The sequence below is a fragment of the Gossypium hirsutum genome, chromosome A04 (assembly GCF_007990345.1).
Source record: "Gossypium hirsutum isolate 1008001.06 chromosome A04, Gossypium_hirsutum_v2.1, whole genome shotgun sequence".
Taxonomy (NCBI): domain Eukaryota; kingdom Viridiplantae; phylum Streptophyta; class Magnoliopsida; order Malvales; family Malvaceae; genus Gossypium; species Gossypium hirsutum.
Window position 1 is genome coordinate 12,547,785 of NC_053427.1, and position 21,455 is coordinate 12,569,239.

The 21,455-nt window shown below is 34.2% G+C and overlaps 3 protein-coding genes across 19 annotated transcripts; 2 read left to right on the top strand and 1 right to left on the bottom strand.

Moving 5' to 3' along the window:
- Nucleotides 1-283: 283 nt before the first annotated feature.
- LOC107904020 (protein FLX-like 1) lies at nucleotides 284-9,365 on the top strand. 17 transcript variants are annotated; one of them, XM_041110942.1, is made up of 11 exons: nucleotides 316-519; nucleotides 598-660; nucleotides 891-1,541; nucleotides 1,665-1,831; nucleotides 2,334-2,419; nucleotides 2,584-2,706; nucleotides 7,597-7,664; nucleotides 8,345-8,456; nucleotides 8,584-8,614; nucleotides 8,700-8,911; nucleotides 8,986-9,365. In XM_041110942.1, exons 3-6 carry the CDS (start codon nucleotides 934-936, stop codon nucleotides 2,668-2,670), a joined length of 948 nt encoding a protein of 315 aa, XP_040966876.1. In that variant the 5' UTR covers nucleotides 316-519; nucleotides 598-660; nucleotides 891-933; the 3' UTR covers nucleotides 2,671-2,706; nucleotides 7,597-7,664; nucleotides 8,345-8,456; nucleotides 8,584-8,614; nucleotides 8,700-8,911; nucleotides 8,986-9,365. The 17 variants fall into 17 exon arrangements, with proteins under 17 accessions (XP_040966879.1, XP_040966880.1, XP_040966876.1 ...); XM_041110944.1 differs by having other exon boundaries at nucleotides 8,588-8,614; XM_041110946.1 differs by lacking the exon at nucleotides 598-660 and having other exon boundaries at nucleotides 285-519; nucleotides 8,345-8,444.
- Nucleotides 9,366-11,799: 2,434 nt separating this feature from the next.
- Nucleotides 11,800-13,575, top strand: LOC121227959 (histone H3-lysine(4) N-trimethyltransferase ATX1). Its single transcript, XM_041110947.1, has 2 exons — nucleotides 11,800-13,177; nucleotides 13,268-13,575. The coding sequence occupies exons 1-2, from the start codon at nucleotides 12,101-12,103 to the stop codon at nucleotides 13,316-13,318; spliced, it is 1,128 nt and encodes a 375-aa protein (XP_040966881.1). The 5' UTR covers nucleotides 11,800-12,100; the 3' UTR covers nucleotides 13,319-13,575.
- Nucleotides 13,576-14,344: 769 nt separating this feature from the next.
- LOC107904018 (SART-1 family protein DOT2) lies at nucleotides 14,345-20,895 on the bottom strand. The gene is made up of 13 exons (XM_016830268.2): nucleotides 20,702-20,895; nucleotides 19,198-20,036; nucleotides 18,641-18,782; nucleotides 18,474-18,528; nucleotides 18,024-18,137; nucleotides 17,829-17,925; nucleotides 17,428-17,494; nucleotides 17,216-17,275; nucleotides 16,503-17,115; nucleotides 15,740-16,125; nucleotides 15,398-15,618; nucleotides 14,889-14,973; nucleotides 14,345-14,680 (listed from the first exon to the last, which is right to left on the bottom strand). Exons 2-13 carry the CDS (start codon nucleotides 20,004-20,006, stop codon nucleotides 14,606-14,608), a joined length of 2,724 nt encoding a protein of 907 aa, XP_016685757.2. The 5' UTR covers nucleotides 20,007-20,036; nucleotides 20,702-20,895; the 3' UTR covers nucleotides 14,345-14,605.
- Between the last annotated feature and the right edge of the window lie 560 nt (nucleotides 20,896-21,455).

A 21,455-nucleotide genomic window follows, 5' to 3' on the forward strand; every position in this document is an offset into this window, starting at 1 on the left:
TAAAAATAATGGAAATAAAGAGAAAAAATAAAACATATGATCAAGAAAAAAATATATTAAGGGAAGAGGACCATGGTGGGAAGGTGCGACTAGTTAACTTTGAAATCATTTGTAAAGTTTAATGGTTAATTTTTTAAAAATTATAACTAAATTAATATAATATATAAAAATTGATAGTCGATTTTTTTAATTATTATATTAGTTTACTTTTTGTTGGGAGTGACTAAAATAATCGAAATATATGCCGTATAAATTACAAAATATTTGAGGCTGAAACATTTTTTATACTCGTCTATCACTCTAGTTTACCAATCATGATGTGTAAAAAAAAACAAACAAAAAAAAACTGCAGCAAACATTCCTTTTCTGTGAAATAAATTGAATTAAATTAAATTAATCAATTGGATTTTGTTAAATCCCGTCTTAGGGTTTCCAGTGAAAATAAAATCTAATTCCTTTACAATAGACTTTTCCCCTCTTTCTCAAATCAATACATCGAGAACTATTGAAAATTGAAAGGTTAGTGGTTATAATTTTGTTTGATTTTATTTTTGTTATCTATTTGATAGATTAATTTTTATAAAATGAAATGTCCAGTGTTTGGTACCCAAGAAAGTGATTTTCTTGCTTTTCGCTGAATTTTTCTTCGTCTCCAAATAGGTAAATAGCTATCTTTAGGTTTTATACCTGCAATTTTTAATTATAATTCATATACGTAGAATTTTTCTCTTTAATTTTCCAGGTAAGGAAACAGTTCGTTAGGTTCAAGTTCTATAGTTGCATTTTACTTTTAACATTTGGAAACTTGCCTGCTTTTTAGTTTCGTTAATTTGTTTGTTAAGTCTCAAAATTTATTCATTATTTGATATAAATTATATTTATTTGTTCAGAACTCATTCACATTGATTTTAAAGAAGGATAGTCAATATAGTTATGTCTGGAAGAAATCGTGGGCCACCGCCCCTTCCGATGAAAGGGCCTCCTCATCCTGGATTACTGCCTCCAGTACATGAACCCCCATATGCTAGGGGGCTAGGACCAATGCCACCACATCCGGCTTTACTTGATGAATTACGAGAAACCCAATTTGGGTTGGGTCCTGGAGGCCTCCCTCCCCACCCTGCTATCTTTGAGGAACGTCTTGCAGCTCAACTGCAAGAGATACAAGGCCTCCTAGCAGATAACCAGAGGCTGGCAGCTACTCATGTTGCATTAAAGCAGGAATTGGAGGCTACTCAGCATGAGTTACATCGTATGGCTCGTTATGCAGATTCTTTGAGAATGGAGAAGGATGTTCAGATGAAGGAGATGTATGAGAAGTCAGTTAGATTGGAGGTTGATCTTCGTGGTGTGGAGGCTATGCGAGCTGAACTTGTTAAGGTTAATGCTGATATTAAGCAGCTTAGTGCTGTGAGGCAGGATCTTACAGGTCAGGTACAGGTCATGAGTCAAGATTTGGCTAGATTTACTGGAGAATTGCAACAGGCTCCTGTGTTGAAGGCAGAGATTGAAAATGTGAAACAGGAACTGCAACGTGCAAGGTGACATTTTACTTTTTTTTTTCCTTTACTCTTTTCACAGGAGACTCCCTGTGAGACTGAAAAGTAGTTGCACGAATGAAGTGGATGTTTATGTTTGAATAATATGTCTTTCTGGATATGTAGAGCTGCCATCGAGTATGAGAAGAAAGGATATGCAGAAAACTATGAACATGGTCAAGTGATGGAGAAAAAACTGATTTCCATGGCTCGGGAGCTGGAAAAACTTCGTGCAGAGATTGCGAATGCAGGCAAGAGAAGTCATGCTGCTGGTGTTGGCGGTGGTAATCCGGGTATGTATACCTTTAATGAGATATTTGTTTCAGTTAGTTTTTTTTTTTAAACAGCGTAAAGGACTTTATCTCCATGGCCTTTGCTTCCTGTTGCTGTTGGAGTTTTATATGCTGCTCTTTCCAGTTTTCTATTGTTATGATATGATCTTTTTTTACAAGTTAAGTTTTTATTAGAAGTTGGGTTGGTTTTCAGTCAGGTTTGAGGCTATTATGTGCTGAAGGGCGTAGAATGAATTAGTTTTCAGAATTTTGAGCTAATTTAGTCACTCAATCTGCCTTGTAATCTTTTGAATGCTGATTTCTACTGGCTGAAGCTCCTTGGCACCTTATTTAACATAGGGTCTAGTTAGTTGTTTGATTAGTTCACCTAGTGAGTCTTATTATTTGAGTAGTGATGAATGATGATACTTAAGCTTGTGAGGCTTGATGTACTGTTATGGACCTTGATTTTTCTGTTTATGTAAGTTCTATTAACAGTATTTTATTTTTTCAAAATTTTCAGCAGCACCTGGTTATAATGTAAATTACGGAAACGCTGAAGCTGGATATACTGGAAACACTTATCCTGTCACCTATGGCATTAATCCTGTAAGTTATGCTGTTTTATACACGTGCTTGACTGTTTTGATGTGTGTGGATTTAAATTTATATGACTTGTATGTGAGCCGTATTTGCAAGTTGTATGTACATGGATAAATGTCTTACAAAGAATGATTGGCTATTTTGTCTTTTCGTTTGTATTTGAGGTTCAGGGTGGTGTGGATGGTTATTCTCAGTATGGACCTGGTGCTGGTACCTGGAGTGCATATGACATGCAGAGAGCTCGAGGACATCGCTAGTGTGGTTTTTAAAAGCATGCTGAGATGATTCATCTGGTACTTCTGGGCAACTTATTAGTTCTCTAGGCATGGGTTTGAAGTATTATGTCATGATAGGCATCCTGGAATTGTAGCCAAAAAAGTTGACAATTTATATTAGCTTGAAATTGCAGTATGCTGTTTTCTGCTTGGTATTATCTGTGGCAAATATTTTGTCAATTTATTTATGATAAAAAGTATTTCAATTTGATACTTTGCTCTTCGTAGATATTTTTATGAATTTTAAATTCACTATTCAATTTGGGGAGAAAGATCAGATTTTTGCCGTGCCTTTTTGAGGCTAGATATTTTGTTTTGAAGAATGGGAATCACAAAAATTCCCGTGGTTGCCTATCAATGTGTTGTCTCTTCTTCCTCTTCCATATCTTTTGAAATATAGGTCTGTTCAATTGTACTTTATTTGGAGAAAAGCCCCAACTGTCATGTCTCTGGCACAATTTAGCAACATATTGATCAAATTTAGCTAGCCTTTCTAGATTGTCTTTGTTCTGTTTTCTCAAGGGTCTCTTCCATTTAAGCTTACTCTTACATCTATGCTTACCTTCTTTGTGGTTCACTTGGGGGTTGCCTTTACCTTGGTTTTACCCTTTAATTTGGCGGCCTTGCTATGCTCTTGCATTTTTGCTCCGTTAAGTTCTGATAGAGTTACTTAAAAGGTTCCATAATGAACTCTGCAAACAGGCAAAGGGTTTTTAGTTTCCATAAAACTGTGTTATGAAGAGTAATCATCATTCCATCTTTCCTTTAGGTGTTTAGTCTATTTTACTGTAAACTTAAGGTGATGCTTGCCCTGATGCAGAAAAAACAAATTGAGGGGAAAAAAACAGATTTAAAGCTTATCAAATGACTTTCCCTATTCTACTTCTAGAAAATATTGAGTCTGTTTTTTTGTTTTCCTTGGTTCTGTGTCATTGACTCAGTTCATTTAGGTCCTCTAAAGTTTTTCTAACCCAAGGGGAATTAAATAAATTCTTTGTTTGCCAAACATGGTCTGGTGTTGCTCTTAGAATTCCAATTTGAGTAGGATTATGTTTCTGGTAGTCATATAAATTTTCTATGTAGTTTTTTTTAGGTAGAAGTACTTAACTTTTTCCCTCTATTTCGGTGCTTAGTTTTGTCCAATCTTTCAGTTTAACTGAGTATAAGATAATAGAAGAATACACTAGCAACTTTTTCCTGCAATTATGTCCATTTGTTCCAAAAACTAGCCTTAACACCTTTTGCAAGACTGTGCCATTGGACTTATATTTCTAATTGATTTGATTTCATCTATAATTTCATGGGATGCATGGGGTGTGGGTCAAGAAAACTGAGTTGCTTGGAGTCAGGACTGATTGATTGATAATGGTATGTATGTTACATGGCTTTGTTCAATGTTTCAAAAGTTTTTCCATATATTTGGAGGATCCTTAGAAGTTTGTAATCCGATAACCATGTCTGGATATGCATCAAACATGAGTACTTGAAGAAAAATGAAAAGCAACATAGTGAACAATGTCAACATCAGATATGTTCTTCTAGTGTTGGCAGATGATATGCTTTTCCTAAGGTTGGCGTATGTAGATTTATATGTGAGATTACCTATAAAAACAACTAAAGGGTGTGATGTAGTCAGCTTTAACTGGACAGATTTATCAGTGAGAACAAGTAGCCCACTGCTGGCGTTGGCCTGTTTTAGCATTGATTTTACAAAGTTTGCCACCTAGGATACTAATGCAACTCATCAGGGTTTGCGACTGTTCTTTGGAGATCACTGCCACCTTTATCAGAGATTTTTCAAGGAGAGTAGAATCATACTTTACCATGGTGGCTATCATCTGGCCTCCATTTTTGTATTTGTATCAGTTACGCCTCACTGACTTCTTTCATCATCTGGTAGTTTGGTTACATCAATTATTTTATTGTACAGTCTATACCATGTTTCCTCCCTGGCTAATGTCTATAATTAAAAGTGAGGAATGTTGTTCTCTAGAATTTGTATGTAGCTCAACTTATGCTCAAGTGTAAAGAAAAAGTAATTGCTCTTGTTATAATAAATAACAGTGTCTTAGTTTTGTGTTTTCAGTTCTTCTGTAAGTCTAAGAAATATGAGAAACATCCTAGTTAATTGTACGGAATACATGGGACAGGACTGGAAATATAGAGTTGTCGGGTTGAGTAACACTAATAGTGTATGATTTGGCAATAAAGCAGGTAATGAAGTAATGCAGCTCGTATTTTGACCTTATAATCTATCTGGGAGTTTGAAATCTATAGACTATATGTCAGTTTTTAGATGGTAGGCCATTTTATAAGCGAAAAGCTATGTGCTTCAGGATTTCTTAGAATATACTTATCTCTATAGCAGTGGCTACTGTGTTTTCCACCCTATGGTTTCTCATGTTCCTTGAACTGATTCTGTGCATAATCTCAATGCCTTTCCTCTTGATTAACATCTCATCTGGATTAACTTCCTTGGTTGCCTACATGAAGCATTGTTACTACCATTAGTGTTGCAGTTGCTTCCCTTCTCTATCTTTAAAAGCAAATTGCTGGTATTTTATTTTTTGTAAACTTTATCATTATTGGTTCTTTTCTCCTTAATTTCTCACATTTCCATGGGTGAAATGTTAAAGTGCCTACTTGTCAAATAAGTGTTCTCTCACTAACTAATCTTCTTTTTCTAGTTAGTATTCTTCCCATTTTCCTTTATGATTTATATTGCCTGTTTGGGTCCTAGAGCAATGAATATAAGAGAAGCATTTGGCTAGCTTTTGAGTTGTTTCTGTGAGTACTAGTCTGTTTGTTTCTCAAATTGCCATATTTGAATTTTAATCCAGTCAGCCCTGGCTGTTTATCTGATAAGCTCTTAGCTATTGCTTAGTTTTAAGTATTGGACTCTGTGGTCTTGGGAAGATTTAAGTTGTTTTATGTCGGTGTGTGATCTCTAGATTTTATTTTTATTACTCAATTCTCATGCTCAGTGGAGGAATTTCCTTTTGGTGTGCCTGTGAACTTCTGGTCTACTTCCCTCCTCTCTTTCACTCTCTCTCGCTTTCTCTCCCTTAATACTACTGCTTCTACTATTAGTCTACTGCAATCAGATGAATTTCCATGGATTACTCATCTGAAGTGGGAGTCCATTTTCATGTTACCTATTCTAAATAATTGTCTTAGTTGTTGTGGGAACTGTTAAGTTGCTGAAATGTGTTACAAGTTAAAAAGTGGAGCAAAATATTGAGAATAGAGGATGTCATGGATTACTCATCTGAAGTGGGAATCCATTTTCATGTTACCTATTCTAAATAATTGTCTTAGTTGTTGTGGCAACTGTTAAGTTGCTGAAACATTACAAGTTAAAAATTGGAGCAAAATATTGAAAATAGAGGATGTCATGGTTTGAAAATACCTCCTTAATGGCTTTATTGTGGGGAAATGTGGTCATGAGAAACTCTTAAACTTCTTTAAGGGACCATCCATGTCTTGTTCAATTTGGAAAGACAGTGACTAAGCGCTGGAAGAAGCTTATTCATTGCATGAGTTATGCGGCATTGGCAAGACATGGTCAACAATGATGGTGCAGGATGAGTTCTCCAGTCAAGTAAGTGATGTAAATTTCTGAGAAAATCACCTTCCTTTCATTTTTTCACATTGATGGTTGTATTTTTATAAGATTTTCATTATTTTTGCTCCTTTAGACTTAAGTTCACCAAATTTTCTTTTTAGTAAAAATTTTTATGGTGTTGCAATCCATGATTAGGTAATGCCTTGTAACATTCCTAAATTGTCGTATGTTTTGACTTTCATACTGAGAAAATATCATGTCTCAGTGTGAGCTGTGGTGATGATTTCATTACTTTTTCTGCTGTAGCTATTTAGAATACTTCTTATGTGTGTATTACCTCTTTGCGACTTATTTTTTCCTAATATATAACTATTATTAATTAGTGGAGGATGCTTCAGTTAATTTAGTTCGTTATGTAAATATGTAGCAGGCTTGGTTTGTGCTTGTTAATGTTAATTTTATTAGACAATCATCATTTGGTCTCAGGAGCAAAGAATGCTTGAAACATAATTAGAGAGACAACTTGAGGAGGGGGTGCTCAATAGATTTGTGGTTAAGAGCCAATGATTTAGGTTGGTGTGCATGTTGTAGAATGAAATAGCTGTAAGTAATATCCAGTAGGAAAGTAACGGCTGTATTTTCACCTTAGGGCTGGTGTTATGTAGATGGGTCATGATGATGAAATCCTGCCAGCTAGAAGCGTATGCCATCTTATATATTTTAATAATTGTAGAAAAGCTAAAGTTATACGTTAAATTGGAATGCCTTTTATTTTTTATGTGAAGGCTAGTTCTCTTCCTGGATTTGGGACTTTGACTTCTTTGACATTAAAGTTGTTTGATTTTGCTAGACATTTTCCATTCTTTTCTTAAAGAGCATTTATCATTTTGCTCTGCCTTTTTTGTTGTAGTACCATCAATTTTTCTGATCTGGAATTGTCAGTTATAACATGCGAGTTAAATTGCCTTGCCTCTTGCTGCTATTCTGGCATCTGTGCCTGGTATTTGATGTTTTCATATTCTATAACTTCTTGTGCCTTGTAATGCTTGGTTATATACAATCTTGTTTAGTGTTATTATTTTATCAGCTATCAAGAACTTTCATGACTGCTTTCTGGTCTTCATTGGTAGTAATCAGTCAAACATTGTAAATTTTATCTGTTGGCTTAAGGAAATATAAATGTGGTGCTTATCTAATTTGATGATTATTTTCTCTCTTTCTCCCTTCCTTTTTAATCTTATACCCTCTTCAAATTTAATATTTGCATGTCATATTCTTACATTTTTTTAACTTTTTATGCTTGCACATTTTCTAGTAACTTATTCTAGTTATATCCATTTCAGGTTTATGAATTTGCACCTTCCAAATTTTCTGTTTCAGCAGTTATCCATTGATGTTGGAGTTCCCTGAGGTATGTTAGCTAGCATAAAATTCATTGTTGTTGTATTTTTCTGGAACGGTTAGCCTCTAGCAAGACTAGGTTGGCTGTTTGTGTAAGGCAAAGTAGGTAGTGTCCCTTTTGTAGCTTTCTCATTGACAAATAGCCTACAGTAATAATCACTTTAGATGTCTGGACTTCTATTTGATGAAGATTTTTGCGTCCACTAAATTCATAATTATAGTTTTTTAAGCAAACCTGCCCATGGTTAAATATATGAAACCCTTACTACTGATAAACTATCTAATAATATTTTTTTATACATGATGAATTCCAGCTGCAGTATGCATTTGTAGATTAAATGACACCTAGGATATTTCTAGAAGAGTTGCAGCAACATAGGAAATATATACCAAAGTTGGAAAACTTAAAGAAACCTAGAATTTCAGAATGTATATGTATGTCCTTGCCTTCCAGTATTTGTAGATAGTGACAACTAGGGTTTTTCAGGTAGAGCTGCAGCAAGATAAATGGATAAAAATAGAAATAAGGGTTTCCTTGATTTTGCTGGAGCTAAAGTTTTTTTTATTAGTGAGAGGTGTAGATTTGGCACTATGTCTTGGGGAAACAAGAAAATACCAAAAGATTTATGATATTTTAGTTTCAGTAATTTCACCAAATCACTGAAACAAAATGGTTTCTTAATTTTCAAGCTCATGATATGCGATGGTGATGAGGATGAGGATGATAACTTTGCCATGGTGTGCAACAGCTTGTTTTAGCTGTATGACAGACAATCCATTGAAGGAAGAGGTGTTTTTTAAGGTCTTAAGCTTTTATTTACTCTAGCTATTATGAATGGAGATAGTTTGAGATGTTTTCTAGACATCATGTGAATCAATATCTTCTTATTCCCATTTTGTAATGCATTCTATGATACCCTTTCCCACAGCCAGGCCGGACTGCTAAACTCAAAACTGCAGGTAAATTCTCTTGTCGTCATGTTGCTTTCCTCCCCCCACATTCATACCTTGTTCTGATTTGTGCTTTACCATGTTATTACCACAGGTTGTGCTTCTTCCTGAACTTTGTGGTGCATTCTTAACCCAGTACTTCTTGGAACTGGTTAAGACTCTCCATTAATGCCACCACCTGAAGGCAACTATTGGTTCTGTGTAAAATGCAAATTGCGCAGAATGCTTCTGTATTTCTTGCATCTGGTCAAAAAGTTGTGCTAGCTTCATCCCTTCATGCATCGCGATTTTTCTTCGGCTATGCAGGTGTGCAACCTTTTTCAAGCAGTTCAAAGAAGTTATTCTTGGTTCATCCCTCATGCAATTGAAATTTTCTTCAGCTATATACTATCAAGAGCATCCAGGCTTGACATGGCGTCATCATAAACCGTGCTGGTATATAAACTGTTTGAAGCAGGTAGATTTCAAAGAAAGGAATCATTCTTTGGTTCATCCCTTCGTGCAGTGGAATTTTTCTTGGGCTATATCCTTGCAAGGGTACTCGGGCTTTGATATGGTTTCATCACGAACCATGCAGGTATGCGAACTGTCTCAAACAGTTAGATTTCGAAGTTTTTCTTTAATTCATCGGTTATAGTTGTTTTAACATGAAAACTTACTAGTGTACTATTTTTATTCTAGCATGTTGGTATTAGTTTGTATTACGTGGCCTCCGGATGGATGAGTATTGAATATGAGCATAGCATGTTTTACTGTTCAACTCCGATATTTCAATTATTTTCTTATATAGTCCGAGGATCATATTCTTATATCTATTTTTGAATATGTATCGGAATACTAGTCTGTTTTTACATTTGCAACATCTGATTTTCCATCCAAATCGGGCCTATTTGAAAATATTCTTAACAGTAGGTGTAACCTTGTGAAAAAAACATTGCAAAAGGTAGCTAACAATTAGGGCAATTTGTGGTATTATGCCACTCGAATTAAATACAACACCATTTGTAGTGAAATGAGCCTGTGTTGCAATGTGCTACAACATTGAATTTATTGCTCATTCAGAAAATAATAGAACAATAGAATAATTGCATACTTATAACAACACAATTTGAACCAATATTTACATAATTCTAATCCTTTTTATCGAAAAGATTATGGCATTAACCAATTTGCTGTAAATAAAAACTGCGTACGGTTTATAATGTTATATACATTGCATATGATATTATGCATTCTATATTTAATCAATTTTTAAATATTATTTGTTAATTCATGCAAAATAATATTTTTATTTGAATTATTGAATATAATTAAAGTATATTAACTTATGAATTTAAATATTATAATAGAATATTTTCAAATCATTTTTAATATATTTAACTTACAATATAGTTTCACTTTATATATTAACCGGAGAGTGGATGGTTTAAATTTAACACTGATGGGGCAATATCATTAACTAATCAACATGCAACAATCAGGGGTGTTTTCAGATATGCAAATGCGAACTAGGTATGTAGCTTTTCTGTGGGAATGAGTAAAGATAATATTTTCAAGGTGGAAGCAAGAGTTGTGGTTGCATGGGGGAGAGGATTGCGACAGGTTGAAGTCGAATGTAATAATGCACTTCTAGTTGAATTGTTGTTGGTTAGTGGATCTATCGATAGCAGAATGGTTGAGCTACATTTGATTCATAGCATCCTTAATCATGAATGGAAAGTGCGGATTCGCCATGTTTCTAGATCCCAAAACGTAGTTGCTGATCATATGGCAAGACTTGCGGTATCTAGTCCTCCAAGTATAGTTGTTTTTGAAGAATCTCCAATTTCAGTCCGAGGAATTTTATTAGCTGATAAAATGAGCTTTCATGGGTCCTAAAATATATGTCTTTTTGTAATAACTTTAAGTTATTCTTTTCTAAAAGAAAAAAAAACATAACTAACTTTAATATATTAATAAGTAATTATTAAGATGGTTAAATTTCTATTCAAGTAATAACTCTATTTTAAAATTAGCATGATATTTTCTTAACTAATAATTATAAATTAAATTATAATATTCTTTATACAATAATAATTTTTTTGATACAAAATTCTAATATTTTTAAATGAGTGATAACTATCACTTGTATTAAATTATAATTTTTTTAACACATTATCACAATTATTTTACTTCTAAACTTTTTATTTTATTTTAACATGAGAATTTAGTAATATGATTAAAAAGTAAAGGTATTCTTATCTTGTTTTTATAAATATTATAAATTATACCTATACTAGAAACTAAGAGGGGAGTGATTTGTGCGAGGCAAAAATGAAAAATTGAATGGCTCTATATATAGACTACATTGCGGGTGTTTTCGTAATTTTAGTTTCAAATTTGGAATTTCGAAGCTTGAAATTGTCACCTTACAAGACAATTAACTTTTTTTTTTTTTAGTTTTATAGAGATTTCCGATACAGGTTAGTCATGTGTTCTATCCCTATTGAACCCATCATTTAACTTAGGGTAGATTTGTAAGGGCAATATGTTTACTAGTGGTTAGTGTAAGAATAGTGATAACTATGAAATTAGATATTGTAGCGATATTGTAGCGTAAAACAAAAATAAAGCTGAACGCACACCACCCAATCGCTCATCCAAACTCATTCTTTATGGGTTCAATGTTTAAATTTTCAAAGATTTGTCATGTGTTGAATCACAAATGTAGTCAAATCTACCTACCCATCTTTCGACGTAATTGATTCGCTATTAAATTCTTTTCTTTTAAATTTCATGGTGGGACGTGTAGGGATTTCACAAGATTGTGTCATATGTTCTACCTGTTTCATTTTTTTTAAATTTCGAATTTATGTCATGTATTAAAAGCACAATAGACTTGCCACATTAGATCACTCTTAGAGAGGGGAAAAATATACTTTTTTACATAATTAAAAAAAATTTTAGTCGAGACCAGAATGTCCACCACTGATAGCAATGACTAATGTCTTTGTCGTATGTGCTCTCTAAAAAGATAAATGACTAGCCAAAAATATGCTTCATTCCCGAAGGTAAGAATTAAATCTCCAACCTTATGATTAAAGGATAAGATAAGCAACCATCAAACCGCACTTAATATAATTTAAAACGAATTTTTTTATCTACAATATTTTTATAATAAAACCAGAAAGAGGCAAAGGACCATTTTATTATATGCATAAAAAAAACAATAATTGGCGGGTTTTTTTAAGCTCAACACAGCTAAAATCAAAGGTTCTTTTTTTTTTTTGTTCATTCTTTTCCCCGCCAAAATTTGTGTGTTTGATTTTAGCGGTAAATTCCCAAAACAAAAGATTTGGTACTTAACATCAGTTCCCACCATCTCTACTTGTTTTCATTTCAAATCTGAAATCAAATCCCCTTTTAACCTCCAAACCCAAATCCAAGCTTCAACTCTTTTCCACAAATCTCCAAAAATAACCCAGAAAAAGAAAAACCATCATTTGCAAAAGAAAAATGGATAGCAGATTTCAAGTATTGCCTCCACTCAAAAGATTTCGGCTTTTGCAACAACAACAACACGAAGAAGATGAAGTGTTCAATGGCTCTAAAACTAACTCTTTTCCTCTCCCAGCGAAGAAAAGGAAGGAGACCAGGGATGTTCCTCTGCCTGAAACTACTTCATATTGCTTGCCTGCCAAGAAGAGAATATGGGCTTTCCAACCTGATTTCCTTTCCGGTAAGCCTCTTTTGCCTTTTGATTTGAATGTTGAGTACGAGAAGCAAGTTGAAATGGAGGAAAACAAGAGCAACCCAATTTGTAAAACTCCCCAAAAATGCATTTTTGATACTCGAAATGAGATTTTCCAGAAAAGCAATAAAACCCCACTTGAAGATCGTCCCCCAAAATGCATCAAAACTAGGCAAGAAGTAGGGAATAAAGAAAATCAAATCCCAAAGGAAAACCCACTTGTTAAAAGCCCCAAAAGTCACCAAAAGTGCATCAACATTAGCCCTACAAAAGCTAACAAAGAAGTAGAAGTAGAAGAGGAGGAAGAAGATGGGATTTTATGTGATATTTGTAAAAGCACAGATGGGGATCCAAAAGATCCCATTGTGTTTTGTGATGGATGCGATTTAATGGTACATTCCACATGTTATGGGAATCCATTAATAAAAGAAATCCCAGAAGGTGATTGGTTTTGCAGCCTTTGCTTAGAGAAACCAAACAATGATAAACCCTTTGCTTGTTGCTTATGTCCAACCAAAGTAGGTGCAATGAAACCCACAACTATTGATGGTAAATGGGCTCATTTGGTTTGTGCACTTTTGGTACCTGAAGTGTTCTTTGAGGATCCTGAAGGAAGGGAAAGGATTGATTGTTCAAAGGTACCTGAGAAGAGATGGAAAGGGAGATGTTATGTTTGTAAGACTAGGAAAGGGTGTGTCATTGAATGTTCTGAACCTAAATGTGGATTGGAGTTTCATGTCACTTGTGGATTGAGTGAAGATCTTTGCATTGAATATAAAGAAGGAAAGAAAGGTGCTGTTGTTGCTGGGTTTTGTAAATCCCACACTGAATTGTGGAAAAAGGTACTTTCTTTTAGGCTTTCTACACAATGTTTACTTTATTAATGCAGTGAATAGGAAGGTGTCACTAATGGGTTTTGTTTCTGTTTGCAGCAACAACAGACAGGGAAGTTCAAGATTGTAGCTAGAGATGAGCACAAGTAATCAAATGTGGCAACTTTGTAACTTGATGAGTTTTATAACTTTTGTTGGTGATTTCTTTGGATTACAGATTCTATAAATTTAGGTTGTTTTTTTTTTTCCTTCAACTTATATGTGATGAAGTTGGAACAAAAATTTTGTTTAAGTTTTCAATTCCCAATGTTTGTTTCTACACACTTCTCATCTTTGTTGCTTATTCAGCTTAATTTTGTAATTTTGGTGTACTGATAAAATGTCAAATTTAACTTTTAATATTTATATATTTTTTTATCAATTTAATCTTTACTGTCTTTAAAAACTAAATTTGATGTTATGTTTTTTTATATTTGCAAAGATATTTAGGGAGTATGGTATTTGACCATGGATGACTGGATAATTCATTAAATTTGATGTTTTAAATAATTAAAATTTGTTAAATTAAAATGGATAATGTGTAGCATTACTCTCACTAAGAATTTCAAATATCAATTGGTTTTATCGAAATTTTATATTTAATTGAATTTTTATTGATGATAGATTAATCAATTAAGGTTTCTTTTTTTTTTTTTGTTATTGTTAATGATCAAATTTTGCTTTTGACAAATTATATCATATGATGATGGCACATGACATACCATTTGACGGCAAATAATAAAAGTATAAAAAAAATATTAAAATTATTTAAAAAATCTATAAATATTTAAAATGAAAAAAAAACTATAAAAATATGACATTTCGTTTTCTCTATATTATAACTCAATTTATTCTTCTCAATCACAATAAATTATCTTTCACTTGATACCACCATTACACTTCAATCACTATTACTTTTAACCAACTGCCTTCCTCAAATCAGATAATCACATAAAACCCTTAAAACCCTTATCATTGATAATGGTTGGATGCTTAAATTTATTTGGTCTCCTTTAGCCTTTTAAATAATAGATGAGTGGTTGGAATAATAGTAAGAATTGGAACATTCTATAATGATTCAAATCAGTTAAAAGCAGATCATATCCCTAATAATATACTTCAATGATGGCCAATGTATTTTAAGATGCAAACATAAATCAGCTTTAAATAGTACAGCATTTGACATCAGTTTTTTTTTAGGTCAAATCTTACACAATACAAAAATCATTTTTTAGATCAATTTTCATGTTACCCAAAAAACAAGTAAAATCAAGTTGGAAAATTTCTCTACAACTTGGATTTGTGTTCGACAGTTGGCTACAGACACCTTGACCACCAGGTTGCAGCCATCTCCCATCTTCATCTTTCATCATACCCAAACCATACATCTTACAATTTTCAAGTTTTAGGCTTCTTTGGTGTGCCTGAATTCCCTGCCTCAGCCTTGCGCTTGATTCCCAAGAAATGCTCAACCTATTGAATTGGAATATGAATTAAACTAAAATACTGAATTCTGATATCATCCCCATTAATGATGATTGAAGAGTTTAGCATCATAATCACTAAAAGTATCCAATAAATAAAAAGAACTAGACCTTCACTTGAATTCCAATGAAAAAGATTCTATGGCAATGAAACATGATTGGCTTTCAGTAAATGTATAAGGTAAGAATTAACTTGCCTTTCTATCACCAAGCATAGGCGTCAAGCCTCCCGGAAAATCCTTCTCAACAGTAGCAAAGCCACTTGCAGGATCACTAGTTTGCCTGGAAATAAATCACATGAAAGAAATGAGGTACAATTGCAACCCACAACTGAAAATGTAATAAACAAGCAATCATATTAATTGATGATCAAAATTATATGCAATGGCAACACATATCACGTAGCATAAAATGGTAAACCAAGCTTCATTTTGCACAAGGTCAAGTCCCTGTAACTGCACATCAGACCTAATAGTCACAAGAATTATTACCAACAGAGCGGATCAAGTTGATTTCCAAGTTCATAAAATATCCATTCAAAGAAAAAAAAATACCATAACAGAGAAAAAGGAAGAAGAAGCTAGATAATAAACCCTAGTTCCAGGCAGCTAATATGATATGTGGATTTCTTTCAGTTCTTGAACTAAAATGTTTAAAACCCAGCAAGCAGAGATCATGAATTAACCCAAGGAAAGAAAGAACATACCCTGGTTTGACGTGACCACTAAGGACAAGGTAGGGTGTTTTCAGCTGAGCTTGAGCTTCCCTCATCCTCTCCACTGAAAGTGAAGGTGTATCTGAATTTTTCATTTGCTTCAGCTTCAACTCTTCCTGATATTGCTTCATTCGCTTTTCTTGCTTCATTTTGCCAGGCCCCTTGCCATGAAATTTATGAGAAAGCATCCGGAAGGCTTCCTTAGGAGTCACCTGGAGAAGATAGGAAAGTAGTTATTTGTAAGTCCAAATGCAAATATAACACATTCATTTTATAAATATATAAACGTCGGCACAGACTTAAGAAAGCAATAGACCAGATTGAAGTACTTACAATTCGACCAAATTCATCTGTCCTTTCAATGCGAATATCTTTAAATCTATTATCAGTTTGGTGATCATCGTCTACAATGCCAACAAGTTTGCTCTTTTTCTTGTCCATGTTTCGGCCACCCCATTCAATAGTTTCTTTAAGTGTTCCTCGATCTTTAAGCAGCTTCAGCGCACCTGATAATCCTTTGCCAACCGCAATTTCGTGAATGGTTTCATCTGGAACAACCTCATTGTTGTCCTCATTAGCAGGTTTTTCATCAGCACTAGTATCAACGACCTCTGTCCATCCACCCACCTCGTTTTCTCCATTTTCTCTATCTTGTTCAGAAGCTCCTGGCACTTCATCCTCATCCATGAAGACATCTTCACTGTCAGGCTTATGGGCTTCTGAAGACCAAATTAACATTAACTGTTATTATTTACCAGAAAGAAATTATAAGCATAAACATCAAATTCTTTTCTTTTTTTTTCTCTATTGAAAGAGAAGGGGTCAAGTTAGCTGGTGTAATAGGAATATGTGTGGCCAAAATAGAAAAGACGGATATTCAAAAACAAGATCAAAATTATGATAAAAAATGCATATTACTGGTAGAAAATCTAGAACCTAAAACTTCCAGGAGACTACCCTGACACAGGAACCTGTGAAGCTAAATATATTCCAGATTTTAGCAGATGATTTAGTAGCTGGCAGAAAACAAGAAAAGAAAAAATGTGGTCATGTTATAAACGATATTATAGTGAGTAGATTTTGAAAGAAACCAAACCTTCATCAAGCTGAAGACCCCATACAAACTCCTCCATCTCTGTGATCACAACCTTGTTTTCTTGTGCCTCTCCAGTTGAGGTATTTTGATCATCTGTAGTTTGATTGCTAGCAGATGTGGCAGCAAGGAGCGCTACAGCTTGTGGACCTGATTTTTCTTCTTGCTTTTTAAGAGCCAACCTCCTTGCTTTTTCAAGGGATTTATAAAGATCCTCTTCATCATCAGCAAAAACCTGATTTTCATCTTCCTCAGGTTTAACTGTAAGAGTTTGTTCGAGCCGCAGTGATTTTGATGCCTCATCTGCTTTGGCAAATGCTGCTTGGTATGCATTATTTCTCTTTTCAGCCTCGGATCTGGCCTCCTCTTCTTTAATTGCTTGTCTTCTAGAGTCATTCCTAGATCCAAGGTCTCCAGCACCCAGCCCGGCAGAGACAGCTTCTGCTTCAAGGGCATCTATATCCAACTTCTCTTTCTTCCGCAAAGCTTTCTTCTTTTTGGGCTTTTTAAATCGAAGCATTTCCTCTTGGGTGTAATAATCCGATGAAACCTTCCCAACATTATTCAGATCTTCAACACGGTTATTAGTGGGAACACCTAGTAACCTTTTACGCAGCTGCCAAGTGAGGGAAAAGAAAATAAAAGGAACACCATTAGCAAAAAAATGTTAAAATATGTTTGTTATAACAGCTCAAAAAAAATCATTTAAAAATCACCTCTTCTAATTTCTTTTCAGCTTCACCAGTAAAGCGCCCCCTTTCATCCAGAGTTACACCCTGAAAATAAATATAAAGTAAAAACAGCCACCAATGATCAAATACCACTTTTCTTCCAATAAAATACAAGGAAATTTCAAAAGACAATATTCTAATTGAAATTCAAGAAGGAAAAGAAAGATTTCGCATGAGGACAGAGCTTATAAACTAACCTCATCTGCAACTGGATCATCATATTGTGGCAGTATTTTTTTCTCAGAACCAGGATCTTCGTTGAACCTAAATTAACATAATCCATATTAAAGGTAACTACTAAATCTGCTAGTAGGTAAATTACACAGGCTCTTCATTGAACCTTAATTAACATAATCCATATTAAAGGAATATATTAAACCTGCTAATAGGTAAATTACACACCCAAAAAAATTGAATACATTGTAATATAGAGTTAAACCTAGGTTAGTATTAAATTCAACCACATAGCTAGAGAAGAATGAGAAGCGAACCTATAAGTTTTTAGTTTTGTATTAAAGGCAAATTATATGCATACAATAGAACTGAGCACATGCATATTCACACACACAGATTTACACAATATATATCAGAATCTTACTTATCATCATAAACCCCGGTTTTCTTCTTTGCAGCCTTGTAAGCCTCATCCCGCTGCTTCTGCTCTCCAATTTCAATATTTTCAAGCATATCAACATCTGTCGGATCAGACCAGAAAGCTCTGTTACACAAAAATCTACGTCATCTCACAAACATAGCCAAAAAATACATGAGTAGCACCCCAAGACTTGTTTACCTTCATTAAGGTCACCATCAGCAAGTATGCTCTGATCTTTGAGTGTTAAAACGACAGCTCCACCATCCATCACTTTGTCAAGGCCATGAAGAACTTTAACCCCTCCTAGATCATCTGTTAATGGATTGTCAGTAACAATAAATGAGCCAATCAGCCAGATGCTGAGATACAAGTAAAAACAGTCATCACACTTCAAAATGAAACATTAGCTCCTATTCAGGACACTGAACAATACCCTAATTTATCTGATCTATTTATAATTAATGGTTCATTTGTTCACCATAATCAGTTGCAATGTTTGGTTTGGACATCATAACAAAGACAAAAATGGACCATTGTGGCACTAACAGTATGCTGCTCAACTCTTTTTGTTCAACATTCAATGACTACATTTAATACATAATTGGCATTATTTGCAACAAGAAAAGTTCAAAAGGAAAGTGAACATACGAGTAGGGCGATTATCAGCTTCCTCATCTTCATCTTCTCCTTGAACGAAATTATCCTGAGAAATTTATTCCATAGAATTAATTATTACCATCATTCATATCACTTGCAATAAACAACCATGAGAAGAAACCATGTATTGTAGAAAAGAAAGAACAAAGAATATCTACCTGCTCTTCAAAAATCTTTGATAGCTGCAAAGCTTTCTCCTTTTCAGCATTCCTTTTGTCCTCAAGCTTACGACTTCTACTAACCCATGCTGAAACCTCTGAAAGACCTTCAGATTTCTTTTTCAATCTGTCCTCTTTCATTCTGAAAGAGAATGTAAAGGCAATGATAAATACTTGCACTAGGTTAAGCCTTATAATTAAGAAAAACAAACAAGACCTAGAACACATTCTCCCAAAGCAAAGCCCAAATACGTCATCAAGTTCAGAAACCAATCCTGTCATGCATTTAGAGAACCTTTTGGCCTGATCACCAAATATTTTAAAGACTTGAGTATATCATAGCCATTCCTTATAAAAATGAAGTTCAAAATTACCTCATGATTTAAAATTTTCCATCTACTAGAATATGCTACAGAATTCAAATAGCATAATCCCTTCCAGAGCTACTATTTTACATGACAAATCTACCATAAAAAATTATAAAGATGGAATGAAGAAGAAAGAACGTCTAATATATAGACAATTTAAGGTCAATTGAGAATAAATGATTCATTCACCTCACTATGCGCTCCTCGAGCTCTGATGAAGATGCCTGCACTAAACTAGCATTGCTTCCAGCATTCAGTTCAGCTTCATCCTTATCTCTACGATCTTCATAGTCTAACGCAAGTTCTCCATCTTTGCTTCCTTCATAATCTTCCTCATGGTTTTTGACCACATTGTCCCTATCTCTTGATCTCTCCTTCTCTAGGTCCGTCTCTCTATTTTTCTGTTTACTTCTATCTTTTCCCTTCTCTCTATCTCTATCCTTCTCTCCTTCCCTCTCCTTCTCTCGATCCTTAAGTTTGTCTCTCTCCTTTTCCCTTTCCTTGGCCTTGTCTCTTTCCTTTTCCTTTTCTCTGTCCCTATCTCTACTTTTGTCCTTTCCCCTTTCCTTCTCAGACTCCCTATCCCTCTCCCTGTCCTTATCCTTTCCTCGATCCTTTCGGTCCTTTTCTCTCTCACGCTCATGTTCTTTTTCTCTATGCTTATCCCTGTCATAATCTTTCTCTTTTTCCCTCACCTTACTATCTTTAGCTCTGTCTTTCCCGTGCTCATCTCTGTCATCCTTCCTCCTCTCCCTGGTTGACACTCTATCCTTCTCCAAGGAATCTTTCTCCCTTTCTTTCAAGATCTCATCACTGCTTCTCTTAGAACGGTCCCTTTCTCTATCCCTATTTCGATGATCCTTTTCTTCTTCTCGACTGCTCTTCTTCTTGTCCTTACTCCGATGCTTTTCGGTTTGCTCTAATTCATCACTGTAGGCTCCTCCAAGCCTGCGTTCTCTAGAAGCATCATCTTCCCTATCATATCGATCCTTCTCCATCGCAAATAACAGAAACACTCAAAAACTTATCTGCAAAGAAACCATGAACAATATGTGATTCATTCCATACAATGACCCAAACATAATCAGATGTACAACCCAAAATCATACCAGTGGTGGGGAATCAGTATATGATCAAAACCACAAAAGTAAAGCCAGAACAAGCAAGCCTCTATTTGGTTATTGCTTTTGCTATTCACTTTTTTTTTTCCTTCAAAATTTGCAAAAAAGGAAAAAAAGAAAGAAAGAGAAGAGTAGAGATGCAAAACCATAGGCAAATTCAAATACAAAAAAATAAGAAAAAGGAAATCTATATAAAAATAGAATCATATACTTCTCTAATTCTTTAAAACCTACTATTTGCTTAAATCCTAACGCCCTCTTTTAAACTGGTAAATGATCAATCAAACAGTGCCTAAAGTTGTGAAATCTAAACAGTTCTCAGTTTCAAAAAGATAAACACAATGAATAGTAATTGCTGTTTTTTTTTTTTAAGGTTAGGGTGAAGTATGTAAATTACTAAAAGCTTCCTTAACAAAACTCACCAAAAGAACATACCCATAAAATCATCTAAAACACGAAAATAAAATTCCATAGACCCATAAGTTGTTGTTGACCAAATAGAGAATACAAAGAAAAAGAAGCATAGAGAGAAAAAGGGAAATTGAAAATAAAATAAGCGAAACGGATGTTACCGGAAACTCGAATGAATGCCAAGAAGACGCGGTAGCGGTACCGGTAGCGGCGGCGTATGAGATCCGGCGGCCGGAGATGAATTATAGGTGACGGAAGTTTTCGAGAGTAAAGCTAGTTTGGCACAAAGAGAAGAAGGATTTCTTCGCAAAAATTCTGCACTCCTGATTTTGAGAAGAAAAGGGTTTAATGGGTCGGGTTGGTATATTTTGGATTGAGACGGTCATTAATTGGGTTGGGCTTTTGGGAATTTTTTCTTTAGGGGCTTCTTAGAGTTTGTTTATGTTGTAACTTTTAAATAGATCGAAAATTTGTGTTTAAACGCATTCGAACTTATATTATTCTAATTGTTATAACAGTAAAATAACATTGTCAATTGAATTAAGGTTCAATTGATATTATTATTCCTTACTCTTTAAAAAATACGAGCATCTCTAAATAAAGTTAAGCTTTAATTTCAAATTGCATTTAATATAAGAGTTAACATAACCATTAGTATTATATTGGTAGCTAAACTTAATTTCATCATATAGATAATTCTGCAATACTACATGGTACTAACAACCAATAATACAGGAACACGTGATAATTTTATATTACGACACGTGACAATCCTATTAATTTTTTTAAATATAAATTTAAAAAAATTGTAAAAATTATTTTAGGTTAAGAATCATCCTAAACAAAAGTTGTCAAAATTCATTCTAGAAGTGTTTTTTTAGTAATATATTTATATTTTTATTATAAAATAGCATG